The sequence below is a fragment of the Euprymna scolopes genome, chromosome 1 (genome assembly GCF_053919585.1).
Source record: "Euprymna scolopes isolate OS-2025 chromosome 1, ASM5391958v1, whole genome shotgun sequence".
Lineage (NCBI taxonomy): Eukaryota > Metazoa > Mollusca > Cephalopoda > Sepiida > Sepiolidae > Euprymna > Euprymna scolopes.
In genome coordinates this window covers 17,555,012-17,577,527 of record NC_136482.1, presented here as the reverse complement: position 1 = coordinate 17,577,527, position 22,516 = coordinate 17,555,012, and the positions used below count along the sequence as shown (strand labels likewise).

General features: G+C 33.6%; 1 protein-coding gene across 5 annotated transcripts in view; it reads left to right on the top strand.

Annotated features, from left to right (window-relative positions):
- Window positions 1–21,919, top strand: part of LOC145283891 (transcriptional regulator ERG homolog) — a 170,014-nt gene extending 148,095 nt beyond the window's left edge. For all 5 annotated transcript variants that reach the window (XM_080133154.1, XM_080133112.1, XM_080133164.1 and 2 more), the window contains one exon: window positions 18,926–21,919. In XM_080133154.1, the coding sequence (XP_079989280.1) occupies window positions 18,926–19,458 (533 nt within the window). In that variant the 3' untranslated portion in view covers window positions 19,459–21,919. The remainder of the gene's footprint in view (window positions 1–18,925) is intronic.
- The last annotated feature ends 597 nt before the right edge of the window (window positions 21,920–22,516 follow it).

Below are 22,516 nucleotides of genomic sequence, written 5' to 3'. Positions count from 1 at the left end.
GTACTATATATGAAAATATTTTCACTAATACGCTTAGACCTAAATGTTTCATATGCATTTTTATTTTTATAATTCCCCTAATTTTAAGTTACCCAATCAAATCAAATCAAATAAAGTAAAGTGTCGGCCGTCATTCTCATGGGTATCAGCCATGAACAGAAATCCACAGAAATGTTGTCACTTTGATCGAAATGAAATATATGTATCTACGTACGCTGTCTTTTGTTGATTACATCATGTACCTATAGCACAGGAGACATATCTATAATTCTAGAAAGAGTTGTAAAAGACAAAGGAACTGCTACTCTGACGATCTTGTGTGTTTAATATATTCTTTAGTAATAAAAAAGTGCGTATTAAAAAACATTCATTGACCTTAATAAATTTGTATAAGAAGCAATAGTATATAATTACTAAACTGAGGCAGGTTAGAAGGCGGAAGGGGTGGCGTTGTTACTTTCACTCTCCAAGATGCCTAAACTAGTTCCTTGTTTTGCAAAGTGCCAGGAAAGGGAGAATGGTAGATGGTGTAAATGAGACAGTAAAAGAGAAAGCGAATCAAAGATGAAAGACGTAGGAAGTCAACCCACCGAGTCTTGGAAAAATAATGAAATATCGAAAAAAAAAAAAAAAAGAAGAAAAACTCGCGAAAAAAAATCGGATATTCCTAAACTCAGACAAACAATGCTATTGGTTGTCTTCAAGGGATAAAATAAGGGAAAAGGGTGAAAAATAGGGGGAAAAAAGGTCGAGGGAGATACAGGATGATGTAGAATGGGTTGATAAAAGATAAAATCAGCAAAGCGAAATAAAAAAAATACAAAAAAGGAAAGAGAGAAGAGGACATGGAGTTAACGCAGGGTGACGAAGAGGAGGGTCAGTAGGTGTGGTGTCATCCCTTATCGGTCTGTGATACGATAATAAAGATGGTCACGATGACAGGCACAATGACAGGGGACAAAGTAGTAAGAGGGACGGGTTGAGAGTGGGGTTACTGTAAAGGAGAGAGCAAATGAATTGGAGAGACTGGTCGGCGATGATGCGGTTGCCATCGCCATTGTCGCAGCATTACTTGCCAGGGTCTAATCAGGGGGGTCGTCGAAGTATATTGGTTGGTCCTGGGATGGGGTGTGGACTTCAGACTTAATTCAGGCTTCTCCTTTCTTTCTATGGATAGCCATAAATGCGGGAGGAGAATGAATGGATAAAAACGGAGGAGTAAATGAACAAGACCTAATAAAAATGGTCATAAGATGAAGAAAATGGCGATAAAGAACAAATCTGGCCGGCATTGGAATAAATGATCTTATTGGGGAAGGAAGACTGGAATAGAAAGGAGTTCTATTCTGCGAGCAATTAATTTAATTTCAACTGTTTTGTTGTTGCTATTATTATTATTATTATTATTATTATTATTATTATTATTATTATTATTGATTGCTGTTGCTATTATTATTATTATTATTATTATTATTATTATTATTATTGATTGTTCTTGTTGTTTTTGATTGTTGTTGTTGATACTACTACTACTACTACTACTACGATTACTACTACTACTACTACTACTACTACTAATAATAAAATAACATTCATAACATTATTACTATTTTTCTAATAATAATTCTTATTATAATTACCGTATATTTCGGCGTATAAGGCAACGGTCAGATAAGACGAGGTGCCAATTTGGAGTAAATTTTAATAAATTTATAATATATCAGTTGTGTAAAACGACTGCTAAATGATGTAACTATGTTTTTTTTAGCCGAGGCTGGAGATTGCAACACCAATATCTTATGAAATATTGGTGTATAATGATGGGTCGTCTTATACGTTCAAATATAGGGTGGTAGTAGTAGTAGTAATAATAATAATAATAATAATAATACTACTACTACTAATAATAATAATAATAATTGTTTGTTTTTTTCTGGAATTCGTAATATACTGAAAAAAAAAAGGAAAATCTCTTGCAAAAAATATTTTAAGCGATTAATGGGAATCTGTAGGTATTATAACAAAATCTCAACAGTTGAATTATTGTTGAGTTATTTCCATATTTTTGTTGATATTGTTACCGAAACCGGGACGCGAGAAAATCTCTCCTCAGTTAACAATAGATGAAATTAGTCTTTATATTAAACATTTAAGAAGAATACATATACCCTAAACCTCTACCCCTGGTCTTTCTTGCGCCACTGCTAGATGTATCGCGTTTTATGTAGACGTTATTTATTTGTTTTTGTTTGCGATACTTTTGAATGAATTCAATTATTTATACGACAGTGCATTATTATATTTTAAACAATATATACGCTGCTCCCCAATTGGGGGTACCAAATTGGTAAACTGGAAAATTATTCTCAATACACATTTAGGTAAACATGTCAAAATACATAAATAAACTGCGTACAGTAGTAAAGCAGCATTCATATAAACAAATGCTTCATTAGGTATTTAAGCCCAGGTTTAAATGAGATGAAATTGCGCACTTTCCACTCCACCATTTTTGAGTGACCTGGGTTTAAAAACAAATGCCACTACATTATCGTGCATGCTTGCTCGCGCTAATACCCACAGAAAATAAAGATAATCTGTTTTACCTTACTTAGTTAGAGTGGTTAGTTGCAAAGTAAATAATAAATAAAAGCATGAGAGATTTAGTGTATGAGTGAAAAATGTACTCATTAAAAATAATATATGTGCCGCTTTCCATTTGGGGGTAACAAACTGGTCAAAGGGAAAATTATTCCCAATTCGCATTTAGATAAAAATTCACTTCCATATAAATAATTGAATTCATTCAATAAGTATCCCTAACAAAACCACACACACACACACACACACACATGTATATATATATGTGTGTGTGTGTGTGTGTGTGTGTGTGTGTGTGTGTGCGTGTGCGCGCGATTCCTCCATAATATGCAAGATTTCCGGGATTAACAGTGATTAATTATGGTAATTCAATCATTGGTAAGTTTACAAGGGGGGTAATTCAAATGAAAATAATGGATTTTAAAATCAACAGAGATTTTTATTATAGATTTTTATTATAGATATATAATGTTTGCGGGATCGCATACACTTTACCAATGAGCTATTTGTGACGTAAGTTTGGACGAGAGAGACAAATGAAATATCCGTTTTAACGAGATATCAGAATGTTTGTATACGTTATGCATCGTTTCACTATTTTTTATTATCTTGGCTGCGCCATTCTTTGAAGTCAACATCTTCATTTCTCTCCTTTCTACATACTCTCCCGCTCCCCGATCAATCCATTCTCATCCTTTTTGCAAAAACGCACGCCTCATTTCCTTAATGTCATCCCAACATATTGTTTCTATGCTTGCCTCTCACTAAACTACCATACATCCCTAACCCAACTCTCTTTTTTCCGTGAGGTACCCCAACCCCCGCACACATTACAACGAGATTCTTCTTTATTAGTTACGGAAGACGCTAATAATGTGGAATGTTTCTCTAGCTCTTCGGAAGACCAGCCCATAGTCTAATAATGGTGCAGAGAATTGAATGTACACTCAATGTCATATGTTACGCATTTCAACTAATTTCTCGCGCGGTTTTTCTTTTCGTTTCACCATCTTCTTCTCGCTAATGTTATGTTTTACTATTTACTTATGAATAAATTTAACGGACCTCCAATGTTAAAAATAAAATAATTGGAATATTAGGAAACTTACGTTTCCTTTATAATAAATTGCCACTTCCTTTTGTGATTACCTTCTACCTCTTTCTCACGCTATATATATATATAGTAATTGTCTGTATTTTTGAGATGATGTGTTTTCATTGATTGAGACTGTCGGACTGACTTCCTCATCTTGGTTGTTATAGTCACAAGGTTTCGGCCGTTTTGCCCTCCGGCCTTCATCAGGTGTTTTGTATCTGGGGAACCGTTTGTTAGGAGTCTCGAACCCAACCTTTATTATTATTACGGGAGTACCGTGTTCGGACTCCAGCTAGGCTCTGGGACATAGTTGCTGATTCTCTGTTTTGAATGTTACTTTTCACTGCCTTCGTTCAGGATTGAACTCAGCACCTTTGGGTAACTGTAAACATCTAGGACCACTCGGCCATATGTCACTACGACTATATATATATATATATATATGTATGTGTGTGTGTATGTGTGTGTGTGTGTTTCTGTGTGTGTGTCTCTGTGTGTTTATTTGTCATCTTCATGTCCTATGTAATCTAACTTCCTAGAGTGCCGCTAAAATTCTATTTAATTTCCATCGCTAACTATAACTACGCTGTTGTCACAGTGATCACTCGACATTCATTAATCCTTATCCTCGAGTGGCCTTAGAGTTAATATAAGAGATGATTTCCTTGTAAAAAGAAAACAAAATGTACGTAACAAGTCATATTTTTTTTTACCTAATTATAATTATCTTCTGTTATTTATTATAGTTTAAACATAACATTAGTATTTGTTAATTCCTATACTGATAATGATTTTCCTGATTTTTGTCTTTTTTCGCATTTTTTTTATCCCCATAGTCAGCACTTTTCCTTCCCCACCCTTTGTCTGACATCTACAATATATTTTATTGATTTTTTTGTGTTCTATTATTTTGTCTTTGCCTTTTTGTAAATAATCTATTCTTTCGTTTTTCTCTCATCAAAATCCTTATTTCATTTTTAATTTCTTATACTTTTACCCTTTTCTTTGATTTCTCTTGTTTATTTTCTTTCCATTGTTTTTGCTGTTCTTACTATGTCGCTATGTTTACCCCTTTTTTTTTTTGCATTCTGGCCGTGCCACTTTTCTTATTCATCGTTCTTTGTGCTTGCCTTCTTGACCATCGCGTCAAACTGACTTCCGCCATCTTCCCATGCTTGTATCGTTCATTGTTTTTATGTTAATATCTATCGGTTTCGTGCCGATTCTTTATATTTTTTTGTTTTGTATCCTTCTGCTTCCTTACTCATGCACTCATCTACTCTCATTGAATCTTAATGATTATTACCAAAAAATCCCTTACCTCTTTTTCGCTTCTTCCACTAAAGCTGTCTGTTTAATTACACCAGTTATGTTGGCCACGGTTAAAGTTGATTCCCCAGCCTCTTCTTTAAGATAGGATAAAAGGTACACAAAGACGAACTAGAAAAATGGCTTAAGAGATATGCATCAGTCAGATCTGTCTACAGACAGGCCGTCCACACCATAGACGCGATACAGTTCGCTCTGGCCTTTTCATTAAGAACATCTCATAATGAGCATTGTGATAATATTTATAGCCATCATCACTCGACTGTTCCTGTACAGAGAGTGAATAAAGAAATAACTATTTACAAAAAATGAAATATGAAAATAGTCGCCACCTTAACAGAAAAAGAAAACCAACAGATCTCCTGTTTTCTGGAAATGGTTCGTTGGTTTCACCGTCTTACTAACGCGATTGTAGAATGTCTTTGTCCACCAAAAATCGTTCAGTTTATCAGCTATTATTGCGTTGAATAACATTTCTACGCCTTACATGTCGTACTCTTTCTTGGTGTCAATCGCTTCCTTTCTAAATTCATCAGTTTGTTTGTGTCAATTATAATAGATACAGTATATAGAAAAAAATACACACGCATATACACACATATATAAGTATAAATAAATAAAACTTATGTATATATATATATATATATATATATATATATATATATATATATATATATATATATATATAAACATTATTTTATACCAACAATATTGTGGTCTACAGACGGACAGTTTTACAAAAGAAAATTTTGCTTGTGGAAGTTTCGTTTAGTTTTAGGCACAGATTGAGAGAAATAGAAACTGTAAACCGTGGTTGTAAGTAGACGAGAGCTTGTTTTGAATGTTTTACAGGGACGAGGTAAATAGAATCTTGGTAGAGCACGGCTATGACTTGTTACGTACATTTTGTTTTCTTTTTACAAGGAAATCATCTCTTATATAAACTCTAAGGCCACTCGATCACTGTGACAACATCGTAGTTATCGTTAGCGATGGAAATCAAGTAGAATTTTAGCGGTACTCTAGGAAGTTAGATTACATAGGACATGAAGATGACAATTGTTTATCTGGAAAGCAGACTAGAAGTACAGTTTAGCAGGTGGTCAATTCTAGGAAATACGCTTTGTATTCTCCCTTTTTTTCAATTGTCTTATTTATTTAGGCTATAAGCTGAGTATGGTCAGCCACACCAGCTGTAAACATTCACCCACTTTTATTGACTCCAGCCGAGAGCTCTTTTCAAGATCCTACTTACCCATTCAAGTGCAACAATTTGAAGCTCTCTTGTACTTGGCCCAACAGAAATATTGGTTAGATATGCTTTAATGTTCTTCTTTATAAGCCTAGTGGCATTTATAATAACTGGTATCTCCCTATGATTCCAGTTTCTCTTCATATCATATATTAGACCTTGATATTTCCTGTGTTTATTTCTGTGTGTCTCTGTATGTGTTGTCGTCTGGTGTGTGTGTGCGCGCGCGTGTGTGTGTGCTAGCTTTTGTAATTATAGTTGTTCTTACAAACACTTCATTACTCTTTTGGCATGATCCGCCTTCTGCTCTTTTCAAGTCAAAACGACTTACAGGTCGATCGATGTCGTCGGGACAGTCGCAATCAATAATACAAATGTTCCTGCCTCGAATAACTTACACACTTTTTGTAACAGCAGACTTCGAAAGTATTTTATTGACGTCCGTTGGCAGCCATCAAAATGCATTGTCTGCTCAAGCTCATATTATACAACCCTTCTTTTTACTACCAATTCGATCACGACCTGTCTTACCCTCTTCTCTCGTCATTACTCCATTTCCCCCTATTTGCTGTATAATGCAAGGTTATATCAAGCTGAAAATGGCGTCTAATACAGCTGTGCACTAAAATGTTATAATGAACACTGTGTCTTGAAATGTTATCCTTAGAATAACAAAGAGAAAAGTATCTCATTCTCTTTTCTGGTGGCACATTTATAAAACGTATCGTTCGTGGCACGTAGCCCAACAAGTCATATATATTGTTCAAGTTTTGTGGATAAAAATTAACAATATTGCGTAGATAGATATGTATTCTATATGAACATATTAAAATCAATTTAGACTAATGATAGCACGTTCAATTGGATTTGTCATGTTACGCTATGTAAAATAATTTTTAAATCATAAAACAATAAGCACTAAAAATCAAAGCACATAATTATTTGAGAACGTTATGCATATAGTTTTTCACCAGTGGAAATAAACTGCCCTGTTCTTTAAGAAAGCTTCTATATTCTAAGACTGACGGATCAAAAATAAAAGAAATATATTCAAGAATTTGTAAGGGCTGCTTATTCTAAAGTTAAGGACTTTTCCACCTTCAGAAATGATCTGACATTTCATTAAATTCTCTGCGTATACAAAACTGTTGTATTTGTTCTTAAAGCCACATCATGAGTTTTTTTTTGTTTACTTATATTCACCCCAAACATGGCACAATGCCATTGAGGGATTATTATGAATTAGGAACCTATAAGGACACAGTAATAAGGGAGTTGAGCAGCAGGATATATGTTCCGATTACATTTTCTGACTACAAGATTCATTGGAAGATGTCGACGACAGGAAAATGTGGAAACGTTGATTGAACAACGTAGACTCTTTACAATATATATATATATATATATATATATATATATATATATATATATTTGTTTGGGGGTGTATATGTATGTAGATGCGTGTGTATATACATGTTAGTGCATATATATATATGTGTGTATATATGCGTCTAAGTATATATGTGTGTATATATGTGACTGTGTATATATATGTGTATGTGGGTGGTTATGTTTGTATAAATGTGTGTGCATGCATGTACATACATATTTATATTTGTGTCTGTATACGTATATTACTGTTTGTGTGTTTGTTTGTTTGCTTGTTTGTTTGTGTGTGTGTGTGTGTGTATGTGTGTGTGTATGTGTGTGTTTGTATAAAACACATTATTAGCAAATTGTAAAAACTGCCGGCCATGGTTTAATGCAAGAACATCGCGAAGTGCCACCCTGAGCCATTTCCAACGTATATGCTTGTATGAAGTAATCATATATACTTTTACTAAGGAGCGTGAAATTTTGCGACTGGCCACTAGTCGGAAAGGAAACAACATTTAACTGAAAAGAAGAAATGATGCAAGCTGAACCGATGTTTTGGTCGGTCGTCCGAGTGTCAGCGTAAAGGAAGATAATATCTCCCGATGTTTAATACAGTTAATATCAAGCAGAATCGGATTTTGATATGATCACGATGTTACGTCGTTCGGTTCGGAATGAAAACGACGTCAAGATGTGGGTCGGTGAACACATTTTCACAGGGCTTTGTCTTTCGGCGGAGCCGATAAAATTAATGTCACCGGAGGAGAGGACTTCAATAAGATAAGCTGTCAATGATGGCTGCACTCAGACGGCGAAGGTGAGTTTAATAGCTTTGTAAGGTGATAACAGATGAGAAGATAGACTGGAAACTATTGCGAGAGAAAGACGCCGGACTTGCTAATGTGTAAATAGTGCATTTAAGAGAGATGAAATGCGGCATGATATAAAAGAGCGCAAAGAAATAGAGCGGAGGCGTACGGAGTGGTGATGACGGGAAGGTGGAAAAGAAACGAAAGATTGGGGTCAAAAATAAAATAAAAGATAAGCCCGAGACTACTCTGTTTCAATATTCTGTTTTATTTTAGCAATATATATATATATATATATATATATATATATATATATATATATATATATATATATATATATATATATATATATCTATATATATATAAATACAGGGTGACCAAAAAACAAAGCAAAAGCTAAATGGACGCCATCTAGAACATATGCTGTAGAACGGATAAAAAAAAGCCCAAAGACTAGTATTTTGATGTGATGTTTTGAAAATAATAAACTAGTTGTGACCAAGGTTTCATTTTATTCGGACAAAACACTAAGAAACATGGCCTAATTAGAGTTGGGGCCCGTTTTTTGGGTCACCTAATATATATTTATACATATATATATATATATATATATATATATATATATATATATATATAAATTTCCAGTTTGGTATCTAGAGACGCATTAATTTACTGGGAGAGATGAAGCCCTAGTGTTAATTAAGAAATGCATCAAAGAGAAGGTAACTTCGATGCAAATACCAGCGTTGTACTGTATGCTTTGTCTTGTGGCAGTCATTTGCACCACAAGGATTAGCAGTAAAAGAAGAAAGTGTGGTTGTTCTACACAAAGCCTTCACCACTATAAAAGAATATATATAAAAAAAAATCATCTGTCTTGATTTCCAAATAACTTAGTTCTTGTGTCGGAAGATCACATGTCGAAATCAACAGAAAAGTCCATCATATATATATATATATATATATATATATATATATATATATATATATATATATATATGTGTGTGTGTGTGTGTGTGTGTGTGTGTGTGTGTGTGTGTGCGTGCGAAAGTATATAAAAATAGTAAGGCGTATTCACGGATTTAAACATGTTCATATTTCGCCAGGAGTCCTAACTAAACATGTAACTGTGTTATGTAATGGATGGTATTATTTTTGAAGGTACCAAATATGTGAGTATGTTACGTTGTTCTTATTTAGACGACTTATATATTTATTGTTGTAAGAGTCTTAGAGTGATAGAGACAGTCTTAGGAGTATTCATATTGTTTAGTGTTCATAAGTCTTAGAATGTTCATGTTTGTGGAGATAGCATATTGGAGACATAAACAGGTATATATAAAGAGAGAGACGATTCTGTATACATATAATTGACAATGTACATGTTACTACAAGAGAGCCTAGCCTGTAATTCAATGAGAGGAGATTTTTGAATATCTTGATAGATACACTGAGAGATAGTGCGTTTGACATTTACGTTGACAGTTGTACATATAATATAAACACGTTACCTTTCTCGTTGTAATGATGAACACAGAAAGACGACAGTTATAAAAAAACATGATGATCATTTATTCTTCGACCGGTCGGAAATGATTCTGTATTTCAGGGATTCACAGTTGTTACATGGTTATCTCTAAACCCTCTCACTTTCAGAGGGAGCCTTGACTCTAACCGAGAATTAGTCTTAACCTCTCTGCTTCTCTGACTAACTCCTCCTAACTAACTTCGAACTCTTTCCTATATTGAGAAATTATACATATGGCTGGTCAACGTGACTACAACTCACGTGTTTCCAATATACACGATTTGCACGTTTTGAAACCATTTCTGATTCTGACGACTAGGAAATTTCCCATTCTCTTTGTTGTTTTACAAAGGAATTGTACCTACTTGATTCTATAACCCATATTTTATTATGCATTCTTTCTAAGAATGTGAATAGTTTCCAGCCAAATCTGTATTTATTAAATATTTTAACAGAATCAACAATTTACTGGACATTCCATTTATAATAACATTCAGTGTTTATTTTACCTTATGATTGGAATTCTCAATTCCGAGTCTAGCTTCGCAAGTTCGAATCCTTGACTATCCTATTTCATATTTACATTTTAGTAATTCCCTATTTTTTTTACTTACATGAAAAGAGGACAGTCCTTATCATCTAACAAATTTTCATAGATCAGCGAAGACTGATTAGAATGTTTATAGAATATCATTTATATAAAAGCTCTACAGATGTATTCGGCACTTTAAAAGTAATACCAATTTTTCGTTTATGTTATCAATACACGTGGACTTAATCAGACGGATCAGAATGTTCTCGGTCCAAAAGTGACTATGGTATTTAAATTAGCCACAAAAACTAAAACGAAACCTGTAATAATACAAATGCACCATTCAAACAATTCTCTTATGTGAATTATCTGTTTTATGTTTTTTTTTGTTTTTTTACATTTTCATCCCAAACAAGGCACATTGCCACTTTGATGTAAGGAGCTACTATCAGGGACATAAGATACAGAGGTACTTTGTAGGGAGTTGGGCAGCAAGATTTCAGTTCACATTAAACTTCTGCATGTCAGTACAGTTAGGGAAGCAGAGACCGAGAAGAGAGTTCCAAAGTCTAGCAGTTCTGGGGGAGAAGGCTCTCTTACATTTAGGGATCTTTACTGGAGGGGTGTAGCTGCTAGTCGGGTGTGTCGGGGGTGTTTACGTCGAGTGGGGACACAAGTGCTTGCAGTTCGTCAGAGTATTCAGCATTAAAATACTTGTAGAACAGGCAGAGGGATGCAACATTTCGCCGATAGAACAGAGGCTAAAGCTTAGATGATAGTTCAGGACCTATGAGGTTGGCGACTCTCTTTTGAACCCTAGGAGCGAGAGACTAGTAGTGAATGCACCAGCCCGAATGTGATTACCATAAATATATTTCGATAAATAACTACTTTGGTATACTCGCATATTGAACACTGTTGAGGTAAATAGTGAAAATCGATACATAAGATATATCTGCTCATATTATTTCACGTTTCTTTTCTTTTCTTTTTTTTTTTGATAAGAACCCTTTTCGTCGCCTTTTATACGCCGTCGATCTATGTCTTATATCTCGGCATTATCTCTTTTAATTAAGGTGGAGAAAACAGAAATATTCCTATTCATTTGCTCGTATTGAATTCACGCAATTTTCGTTATTCTTGCTTTCGTACTATATCATCGCTCCTTTCCAGACAACACTTTCTTAAGGCGCTATCATTGATGCACCCTTGCCATCGATAACAAACAGTAAATGGGGTTAACAACATTAACCACGTTTGTCTTTGGCTGCAAGTTCCGAGGAAAATATACGCCATTTTATTTTTTGACCTTTTTTTTTAAAAGACAACATAAAAAAAAAACATGTCATGAAACGCCGTTTCGAATTGTTGTTACTATCATTCAAACGGGTTGATTAGAAAAGCCAAGAACTGTTTTTTTTTAAATTAAGTTTTCTTTTATACAAACTTAATATATCTCAATGTGGACGATTATGTTACCTTTTGGCTCGACAATAACGATGGTATTTTTCGCTTGCAACAAAACAGTATTAGTCACCTGACTTGAGGACGAACAACTTGAAGTAATAAGACGAGTCGAATTAAAAAAGCCATCTTTTTTTATAAAAAGAAGCACATGGCTTATTTTTTGTTTTATATTATGCAGGCCAAGAAAACAAAATTGTGTGTTGTTATCGTAGCTTATGTGTTTTTACTTTATTCCTCTTTTAATTTATAATACACTAGCGGGGGCACCCATCGTTGCTAGGATGTCGAGAGGTAGCGTAAGAATGATATTGAGCAACGCACAGAAAAAAATTAGACGCAGCCCTAGTGGAGAGAGATGTGAAAATTTTTTTTCAAGATACGTGACAATCAGTTTAAGCGATCTTGAAAACAATTCAGTTTTTGTTTTAAAAGGAAAACAAATCACATAACTTAGACCTCGAAATAAGAAACATGTTATGACAATTTAAATGTTAAAACTTAAAAAAAAAAGCGGTTAAAAAATAGAACAGCGTTGTGTTAGCTCGAACGTGAAAACTAACAGGTTATGACCTGACCTCGTTACCCACTGCCCCAGGACGCTCTCGGCGAAAAAAAAAAACAACAAAAACAAAACACACACAGTTTTTTTTTATTTTTTTTTTTTAATTTAAACTGGTTCCAGAATGAATGCCTGCCGCGAATGCGTACTCATCGAAGTCGTCTAACAAGGAACGGTTTTTTCCGACCTTCAATGTTATAAACGTTTATTTCTATACGAAAGAATTAAGTTTTTTTTTCTAATTCTCGCATATTTTTCGAGCGAGACATGGTTCTTTCAGATGGTACCAGTCTAAGCCCGGCCCGATTCGGATGAGCAAAGTTTTGGGGAGACATACAAACACACATACACACATGCACGCACACAATTTTGTTTTTATATATAGAGAAAATGTTGTTAATTGTTTCGAGTGATTCTCTGAGAATTGGCAAAATATAAACGACTTAGCGATGAAATTTAAAATCATCGTTAATCAGCGCAATGAAAAGGGAATTGCTTCGAATATAACTCAATCCCATGACTAATCTATTTCTTTACACGTGATTCTGTGTTATTAAAAATATATAAACAGCTCTGGAAACATATTTATTAACGCGGATGTGATTAAAGAATACATTATTTACTATAACGATATGATATGTTTTACATATATGAACTGAAACATTTTATGAAAACAACATTTATATGAACATTGTAGACGTGAAAAAAGGGTGATTTTGTTGACTATTTGGGCCTATGTACTGCTGCAGTCCTTTTAAAATAAGGGAAGATGCTAACTCGTAATTCGTTCAGCTTTTCCGTTTTTTTTTTTTTTATAAAAGTGATAGAATTCGGGAATGGATTAAACCCAAATAAGCACGTCGTTGTTAAAAATCGAGTTCAATAAAAGAAATAAGGTTTAGTATAAAATGGAAAGAGGAAAAATTATATCCGTTGAAAGAGAATTCTAATTTAAACCAAGAAGTTTGTACGAGGAGTTAAAAGCATCGTATTTCCTAAAGTTTACACGCCATACCTTCCCCACAAATTAATACACATGCATAGTTGATAATGCAATACATAAGTTTATAGCGATCTCCACTGAACACTAGAATACAACGTAGCTTTTGATTCTCTGCTTCTCACTGTCTCCTCTCTCGCTCTCCCCTCATACATATATATATATATTTGATTATTTTTTTTGGAAAAAGAAATCCAGCAGAGTGCTCAATTAAAACAAAAATCCGAAATATAAGAGCGTATTTATATTTTGTGTACAGAAAGTTGTTAGATGAGACAAATCATTGGTACCGTCGGTTTCAAGCCCGATAGGACCGTTTAAGATATCCTTATCAAGCTCTCTTCAGCCAATATTCGTCTCGCCGTCGGTTTCAAGCCTGATAATGAGTCTCATTTAACAACTTTCTGTACACAATATATATATATATATATATATATATATTGTGTACAGAAAGTTGTTAAATGAGACAAGTCACACACACACACACACACACATATATATATATATATATATATATATATATATATATATATACTTCATTTTACGTGATTACATTTTACTTACGAAAGATCTCAGAAATCAAGAGACCCTTTTCTCGAGCTAACAATTTATTTCTATATGAAATACGTAGAGATACAAATGTTCAATCAAAATTTTCCTCTGCCTCTCAAACGGAAAGAGGCGAAGAACACTGTTTCACTCCTCATTTTTTAAATATTATATTGATGTCTTCAGAAGACGAAACAAGCTTTTTATTAATGAATAAATGAAATTAAATTATCTTACACACACTCACGCAGACAGACATATATGTGTGTGTGTGAGCGTGTCTGTGTATAGATAATACGGATTTTATATCTAAAAATGGAAAAATATACCTGTATAACTAATCTAAAATCTGTACGGCTAATAATCACTGACGATAGATCTATACATAATAGAAAGTAACCCGTCTAAAGCAGACTATGACAGTAAGAATAAGCCAGTTAGTTCCTTTGAGAGCGAAGAAAACTAACCAGAAAACTGTAATCATAAAAATGCATCATTCAAGCAATTCTCTAATTCTAAGAATCTCATTTTTTGTATACTTCTGTTACAAATCACTTGCATATATTTATTGTTTATACTTTATATTTAAACTTATAAACTGTGCTTTTAAACGGAGGCTTATTCCGTTCTATACATTTCAATTTATTATAGATTTTATTGCTTCTTAAAAAATGAAACAACTTAAAGCCGTTGTTTCCACTGCGCCGGTCGTATGCAAAAATGGCGTCAATGTGAATCTTTGTGCGCTTTTCACGATCCTCGTTCTCTTCATTGTATTGTCATTCAAGTCGCAGTAATTGCTCGGCAGTCCCATTTAATTGGTTCGAATGTGCATCTCTATAACCGACAATCTTTCATCAAATGTTTACTGCACGCAAACTTGTGTTTGACATTTTCGTCTTCACATATTTTCTTCTTTCTTTCTTTTTCTTCTTTCTTTCTTTTTCTTCTTTCTCCATTCATCTTTCTTGTCAACGAGGTCACAGATAACCCATGGCGCTCGGTGACGACAACCAACCAACGAAATTGGATGACAATTCGCTGATCAAATTAAACCAAAAATGCCTTTCTCTCTCTTTTTTTTTGAGCGATCCTTATTATATTTTCTCCGATTTACTTTCGCCGAGAATTCCTACTTTCTTTGTCAGTATCTATTGTTTCCTTTTCGTTTTAGTTATATCTGTTACACGTCCAAAATGTCTCAGTTTCCTAGTTTTATATGAAGGTATATTAATATATTCTATGGTATAACTTAATTCTAGATGCAAAGACAATAAACAAACGAGAACAACAGCTCACTCACACACATACACATATATAGTGTTAAAAATTATTAACTATCAATTAGATGATCGAAGGTTCCATTCCTGGTTCGGAGTAATGCTAGTCTAACCGTATTAAAGTATTAAAGTGCTTTGATACAATCAAACAGTCAATCTGTAGATAGGTATATATATATATATATATATATATATATATATATATATATATATATATGTGTGTGTGTGTGTGTGTATCTATATATATATGTGTGCGTGTATGTGTAAGTGCGTGTCAGTGCGCGTGATATGACACGAAGCGTGGTTGATCAACGTTGTATAAAAATCATGCTATAATATGAATACATGTTAGAGCATTGGTATTAGTTAGTCCTTCCTTTGACCCTCCTCTACATTCACGAAAAAGAATCAAAATAGTATAATGTACTTTGATAAGCAAAAAATTAGCACGTAATTTAAGGCGGGCTTTTCTGAGCGTACTGGTTAATGGCTCTAAAGTCTGTGGTTGTGGGTTCAAATCCTGTGAAAATCAGACACAACGATGAGCAATTGTGACGGCGAAACACGAATTAGTCGATATATATATATATATATATACATATATATATACACGCATATATACATATACATATATATATATATATATATATATATATATATATATGTATATATATATATGTATTATGTGAAAATGATTTATACATGACTATTATACTTGTACACACATAGTAAGTAGAATCCATTTTGGGGGATTCTGCACAATATTATAATCCAGAACATGCTATCGCCTCTGTTCCTGATTCTTTTATACAATTACTGTCTTTCGCACAAACCCAAGCACGCGCACACATAAATATATACATATGTACATGCGTACATACATACGAACTTGATTCTCTTCCTCAACTTCCGCTTCAGTTCCCCTCAGGAGACTGAAAACGTTTTAGCGCGCAAGATATTGTCTGCCATAGTGTCAGCATGAATCAGAACCATTGAGAGCTGCCTTTTGAATTCCAAGGTTAGAGCAGCTTTTTTTCTTGGACGACAAATCGACCTTGGTAGGCACGTAGAAGATATTTAACCTATACAATCAGTTGTCGATAGCAGTCATTCTTTGGAACATGTGTTATTAAGACTGCTTCACATTTTGAAATTGCTTTCAACTTGAATAAGCATTATTTGTTATAAGAGTCATTTTAACATTTAAATTAGGTATATATATATATAGTAAGTTATAAAGTATATATGGCAATTAAGCTACACTGACTATTCCGCGTTTTATCCACTCAAGGATTCTTCAGCCTGAAGAATCATAGAGTGAGTGAAACAGGGGATATTCAGTGTAGCTTAATCGTCATATATATTTTATAACTTACTAACTAGCTCTACGTACGCATTGAGCACTGTTGAAGTAAATACTTAACGTTTACGCATAAATTTATACTTTCGTATATTAATTTATGTGAGTAAATGAAGTAGTTATATATATATATATGTGTGTGTGTGTTAGAATGTTTTTATTATTTAATTAATATTTTATTTTATGACAAATGTATTTAATAGTATACACACAGTCGAAACATATACAAACCACTCCGAGAAAGTTTGAATTAGAACAAAACGAATGAAATGAAATTTTAAATATCAAGTCATTTTAATTTTTTTAAATATGGCTAGTTGAAGAATTCAATAACACGCAATACGTTTTTTAATTAACTTTTATTAAACTTAAAATCAACTAAGTCTTAATTATATATATCCATATCAGGTATAAATTAGCTTTCATTTTGTTATTTTTTCACGTTCCCTTTTCGTTGCAAGATTTCCTATAAAACGTAAATTAAAGTTTTAATATCGAAATTTCCAAGTTTAAATCTATATTCTTTTACCGACATCTGCTCTAAAACTATTTTAAAGTGTTTTTATTCTCACCTATAGGATGTAATACTTTTTAAAAGTGTTTTTTGGTACCTTTTGAGTGCAATACATCTTAAAAGTGATCACCTTATTTGGACTAAAGATCTAATAAAATTTATTATTTAGTTACCTGAGTTTTCCTTTCTTCAGTATTATTCACTTTTTATTAATAAAAATCATTCTCACTTTAATCGTGGACTTTATTATTCAAGATATTGTAACGTGGATACGTGTTCCATGTTTATTTACTGAGATGGGCTTGTGTTTTTCCAGGGAAAATACTACTAAATAAACCTTCAACTGTAACAGCCGCGTATTGACTCTTTAAATTAATCCCGTATAACCGGCGTTGAAATAGGATCTCTTTTTTAAACTACGAGGCGAGAGCGGCAGGGTATCGGTAGCAGACTATAATGACAATAAGAGAGAGAGAGAGAGAGAGAGAGAGAGAGAGAGGAGGAGGAGGATCAAGGGGTTGGGCCTAGAGAGCGAAAGAAATCACCAACGAAGTTATGCTCCCGCCGCCCCGACAATCCATTAATGACTGTCGCAAAGTTGCAGCTCTAATCGCTTTGAAGTTGAACACGCAGAGGCACACACACACACACACACACACACACACACACACACACACACACACACACACACACACACACACAATAAGCGGTTTCAGGTTAAAGCCCGTCATCCTAATTATATTGTTTGAGTGCAGACGTGATCGAAAAGTGCCCGATGTGATTACAGTACTAACAATATGAAATTAAAGTCGAAAACACTTGGAGATTGTTGTTGCCTTTGGCCGAGTAAACCCACCCCCTGTTATTATTGGTTATTAGCTATATTTACTAAGCAAAACTTAGTACGGCAATTAGGTTCATGAGAGAAAATGAGGTTAGAGACTTCAGCTGACCTATCTATCGAAGGCCCGCCTTCCTTCAGGATATTAATTACCAAGCACAATCATTGATTCGGACTCTAATTCTATCATGTATAAGCGAGTCGGTTTTCATATACCGTCTCAGTTTACGTAATAATTTCCTCTTTCTTTTCTTCTCTTTTCATCTTCTTTTTCTTCTTCTGACTTTGACATGCGCATTATTTATTACTCACTTGGAGTTTTTATGATTAGTTACTAGCAAAAATAAGTTGTGTTCCCTGGAATCTGAGTTATGTCATTATTATTATTATTATTATTATTAGTAGTAGTAGTAGTAGTATTAGTAGAAGCCGCAGAAGCAGCAGCAGTAGTAGTAGTAGTAGTAGTAGTGGTTTTTAAGGATTACTGACGCGAATATTTCGGTGCTCCCATACATAAATTATATAATTGTTTGCGCATATGAAATATTTTAAGTTCGCTATTTTTTAATGCCACGTATTTTGTTAATATTTTATAATGCCACGTATTTTCTTAATATTTTTTAATGCCACGTATTTTGTTAATATTTTTTAATGCCACGTATTTTGTTAATATTTTTTAATGCCACGTATTTTGTTAATATTTTTCGGTTATTTTTAGCATTTTCAGGTTTTATATTTTAATGCTTTTTTTTCTTTCTGATTTTTACTTTTTGGATTAGACTTTAAAAAAGTATATGTATTTAATTATTATCTAAATTTTTTGTTTTCCAGGAAGTGGACAAATCCAGCTATGGCAGTTTTTGCTCGAGTTGCTTTCGGACACAGGAAACTCCAACTGCATCACGTGGGAAGGCACTAATGGCGAGTTCAAACTGGTAGACCCGGACGAAGTGGCTCGACGGTGGGGAGAACGCAAGAGTAAACCGAATATGAATTATGATAAACTGAGTCGAGCTCTGCGCTACTATTACGACAAGAACATCATGACCAAAGTGCATGGCAAACGATACGCCTACAAGTTCGACTTTGCCGGCCTCGCCCAGGCCATGCAGCCGTCCACAGCAGATCCCACGGCTTATAAATACCAACAAGACATACTTATGTCCACTTATCACCATAACAGTAAACTTAACTTCATGAACGCACACAACCCAGCCAGTTCTGGCCTGTTCTCGACAGCATCGGGTTATTGGGCCGGGCCCGGCTCAAACATTTACCCAAATATTCCTAACCACTCCATGGCTCACCACGGACACGTAGCCTCTCATTTTGGCACATATTATTCATCATCTTGGAGTGGTTGAGTGGTCTATGAGTCAAATACAGGAATCGTAGGGGATACATACAGACAAATAAAACATAATTTATTAAAATATATCAGACACTTACAGAATTACAAACAAATTATGAGAGAAAAGATCTATCTTTTAGAAAGGTTTATTTTCTCTTTATCTTATCCACACAAAATCAGAAATCTATGCGAGCTGACCGAAACAAATTATGCTTTAAAAAAATTAACTTTATGTGACGACGAAGTGTATTGTTTATGGTTTTCTTTTTTTAATTTTAAAATCAAATTTACCGTACATCAAATTTACCGTACATCAAATTTACCGAACATCAAAACGAAATATTTAAGTAAAGAATACACTGCAATTATTTCCTCAACATCGAAAGGAGATAAATGACGAGCAGGTCAGCTCGCTAGATTTATACATCCCTTTTCAAAAAGACACAACAACATCATTAAGAACTAACGTGTGGAAATTTCAGACAAGCATAAAAGACGAAGAAATGCAGTTATTTTTTGTTTTTTATCTTGTCCACACAAGGTGCCCGTTGCTGGACAACGAACCCTGTGTACACCTAAGAACATATCCTTCAATTTCAAAATACATACATACGTACATATCATGTTTGATGGACACATTATTTATTTAACTTATTAGAAAACTGAATAAATAAAGAAAAAACAAGACCTTGTATATTATTGAATTTTATTAAAGATAATCTCATAGACACACCACTAAACACATATGCATTTACGTATATATATATATATATATATATATATATATATATATATATATATATGGATGCACATGTATATTAAGGCATACCTAGGTGTGTGTATATGTGGATGTATATAAATGCATAGGCAGAAGCAATGGAACCATACGGTATATAAGTTGGCTTTCAGCCTGTGCTGCCTCATTTTTTGGTCATGATGGACTTTTCGACTTGATATGTGTCGTAAAAATGCCCACAGACACCAGTTTATCAAGATACGAAAAATATAAGATTTCATCAAAGAAGAAAAAAAAAACGGTGTGAAGAAAATATGCGCTGACGTTACAGAAAAGGAGAAATATGTCAGAAATGAAAAATGAAAAGTAAAAGATTTTCAGAAATTTTGCAAAATAATCTGAAGTTCAGCAAGTATTCTGAAATTCGGCAAACTTTTTGGAATTCAACAAAATAACCTGGAATTCAACAAAATAATATGGAATCAAGCAAAATATTCTGGAATACAACAAAAGAACCTGGAATTCAATAAATATTCAAGAATTTGGTAAACTATTTAAATAAGCTGAAATTCATTAAAACTCATGAATTCAGCAAAATAATATCAAATTCAGCAAATATTCTGAAATCCAACAACATAATCTAGAATTCAACAAAACAATCGGGAATTCAAAAAAATAATCTGGAATTCGGCAAATATCCTGGAATACAAGAAAATATTTTAGAATTCAGCAAAATCATCTGGAATTCAATGAATTCTTATGAGAAATTCACTTTTTTTCCTTTCTTGTTTTCTTTAATAAAAGAAAAAGAAAAAAAATCACAAAAATGTGACATTCGAAGAACGAGAAGAAATATAGAGTAACAGATAATAGGAATTCTTTTTACACAGTAAAGCAAAACATCAAATGTAGAAATAAATAACCGTTAATCTTTCACAGTTGTGATCTACTAAAAGCAGATGAGAAAAAAGGGAAGCAAATCAATTCCACCTGAAAAAATATAAAATGGAAAAGTTATTGTTGTTTTTTTTTTATTTGGTAATGAAAAACTATATTAAAAATAAAAAAAATAAAGAAAGTTTTTTTTTATTCATGAACACATTGGGGGATCCCCATTTTTTTTTTTTTTTTTGTAAAAATCCTGTGAAGGTTAAAAACTGAAAATGAACATGACTTATATGATTGCCTTTGTATAATTTTCCAAAAAAAGATATATATAAATATGAATGAATAACAAAAAAAAGACAATTGCAATAATACTGATTATTTTTTGCATAAAAATACATTGAAACATTAAAAACTCAAAGAACAAAAAAGAAAAAAAAACACACATATACAAATAAAATACTTCCCCATTTCAATGCACCCAACAACCCTACCCCATCCATCCAAAGCATAAAATACATTCCACATGGTACTGAAATATTACGGACCCATCCATCTCGGGTGGAAGGGAATATAGGTACGAGCGGGTGCTTACGTAAGAATTGTTGCTGACATTATGCCCCTTCAACCCTACACATCGATGGAGTGGATTCAGCAACGAACTAAAAAGAAAGTAAAGAAAAAGGAAAAGATTTCAAAGCGAAACAAATGCAAAGCACTTGTAGAAGGACAAAGTGACACACAGCAGCGGGGACGGCATCGTCATAATCGGTGTTTTGTTCATGCAACCACTTCTAGAGATGCCAGAATATATTTATAGAAAAAATAAAAATCTATGTAAAAAGTAATTTAACCACGTTGTTCCGTCCTATCATTTCCTTTCGTTTCCATTCATAAACGTGATTCTATTCTTGCCGGGGTTTTTTTTTTCTCGAAAACCGTATTTTATTCCAGGTGTTCGATATATTTCATAATCAAATGTCACAATTTCCCAAGCCTAGGAATCACTCGAGGATGACGTTAAAGGTTTTGTCAACTTGACAATGAGCAATACTATAAAAGATTGACTAGAATTTAAAAAAATTGATTATTAATATTACAGTTAATACCATTCTCGCTAAAAATCAGACAATGGCTGTTTAATAAATAATTATTTGAAAAAGGACAAAATTTATCGATAATCATAAAAATCTTTCTAAGAATTTTCGGGACCTTCTTATGAATTCAACGTCGCAGCTCACAAGAGTCATGAAAGCCAACAAACCCGAAGTCCAAGAATCGAGTTTCCCCCTCATTTGGGCTCATCAATTAGACACATTCGAACTCAGGGTTACAGGTTTCGAATCCTGAGTTTTGATGTGTCTTACTAATGAGAACAAATGAGGGCAAAACTCGAGTCTTGGACTTCCGGTTTGTTGGCTTTCATGGCTCTTGTGAGCTGCGAGGTGGT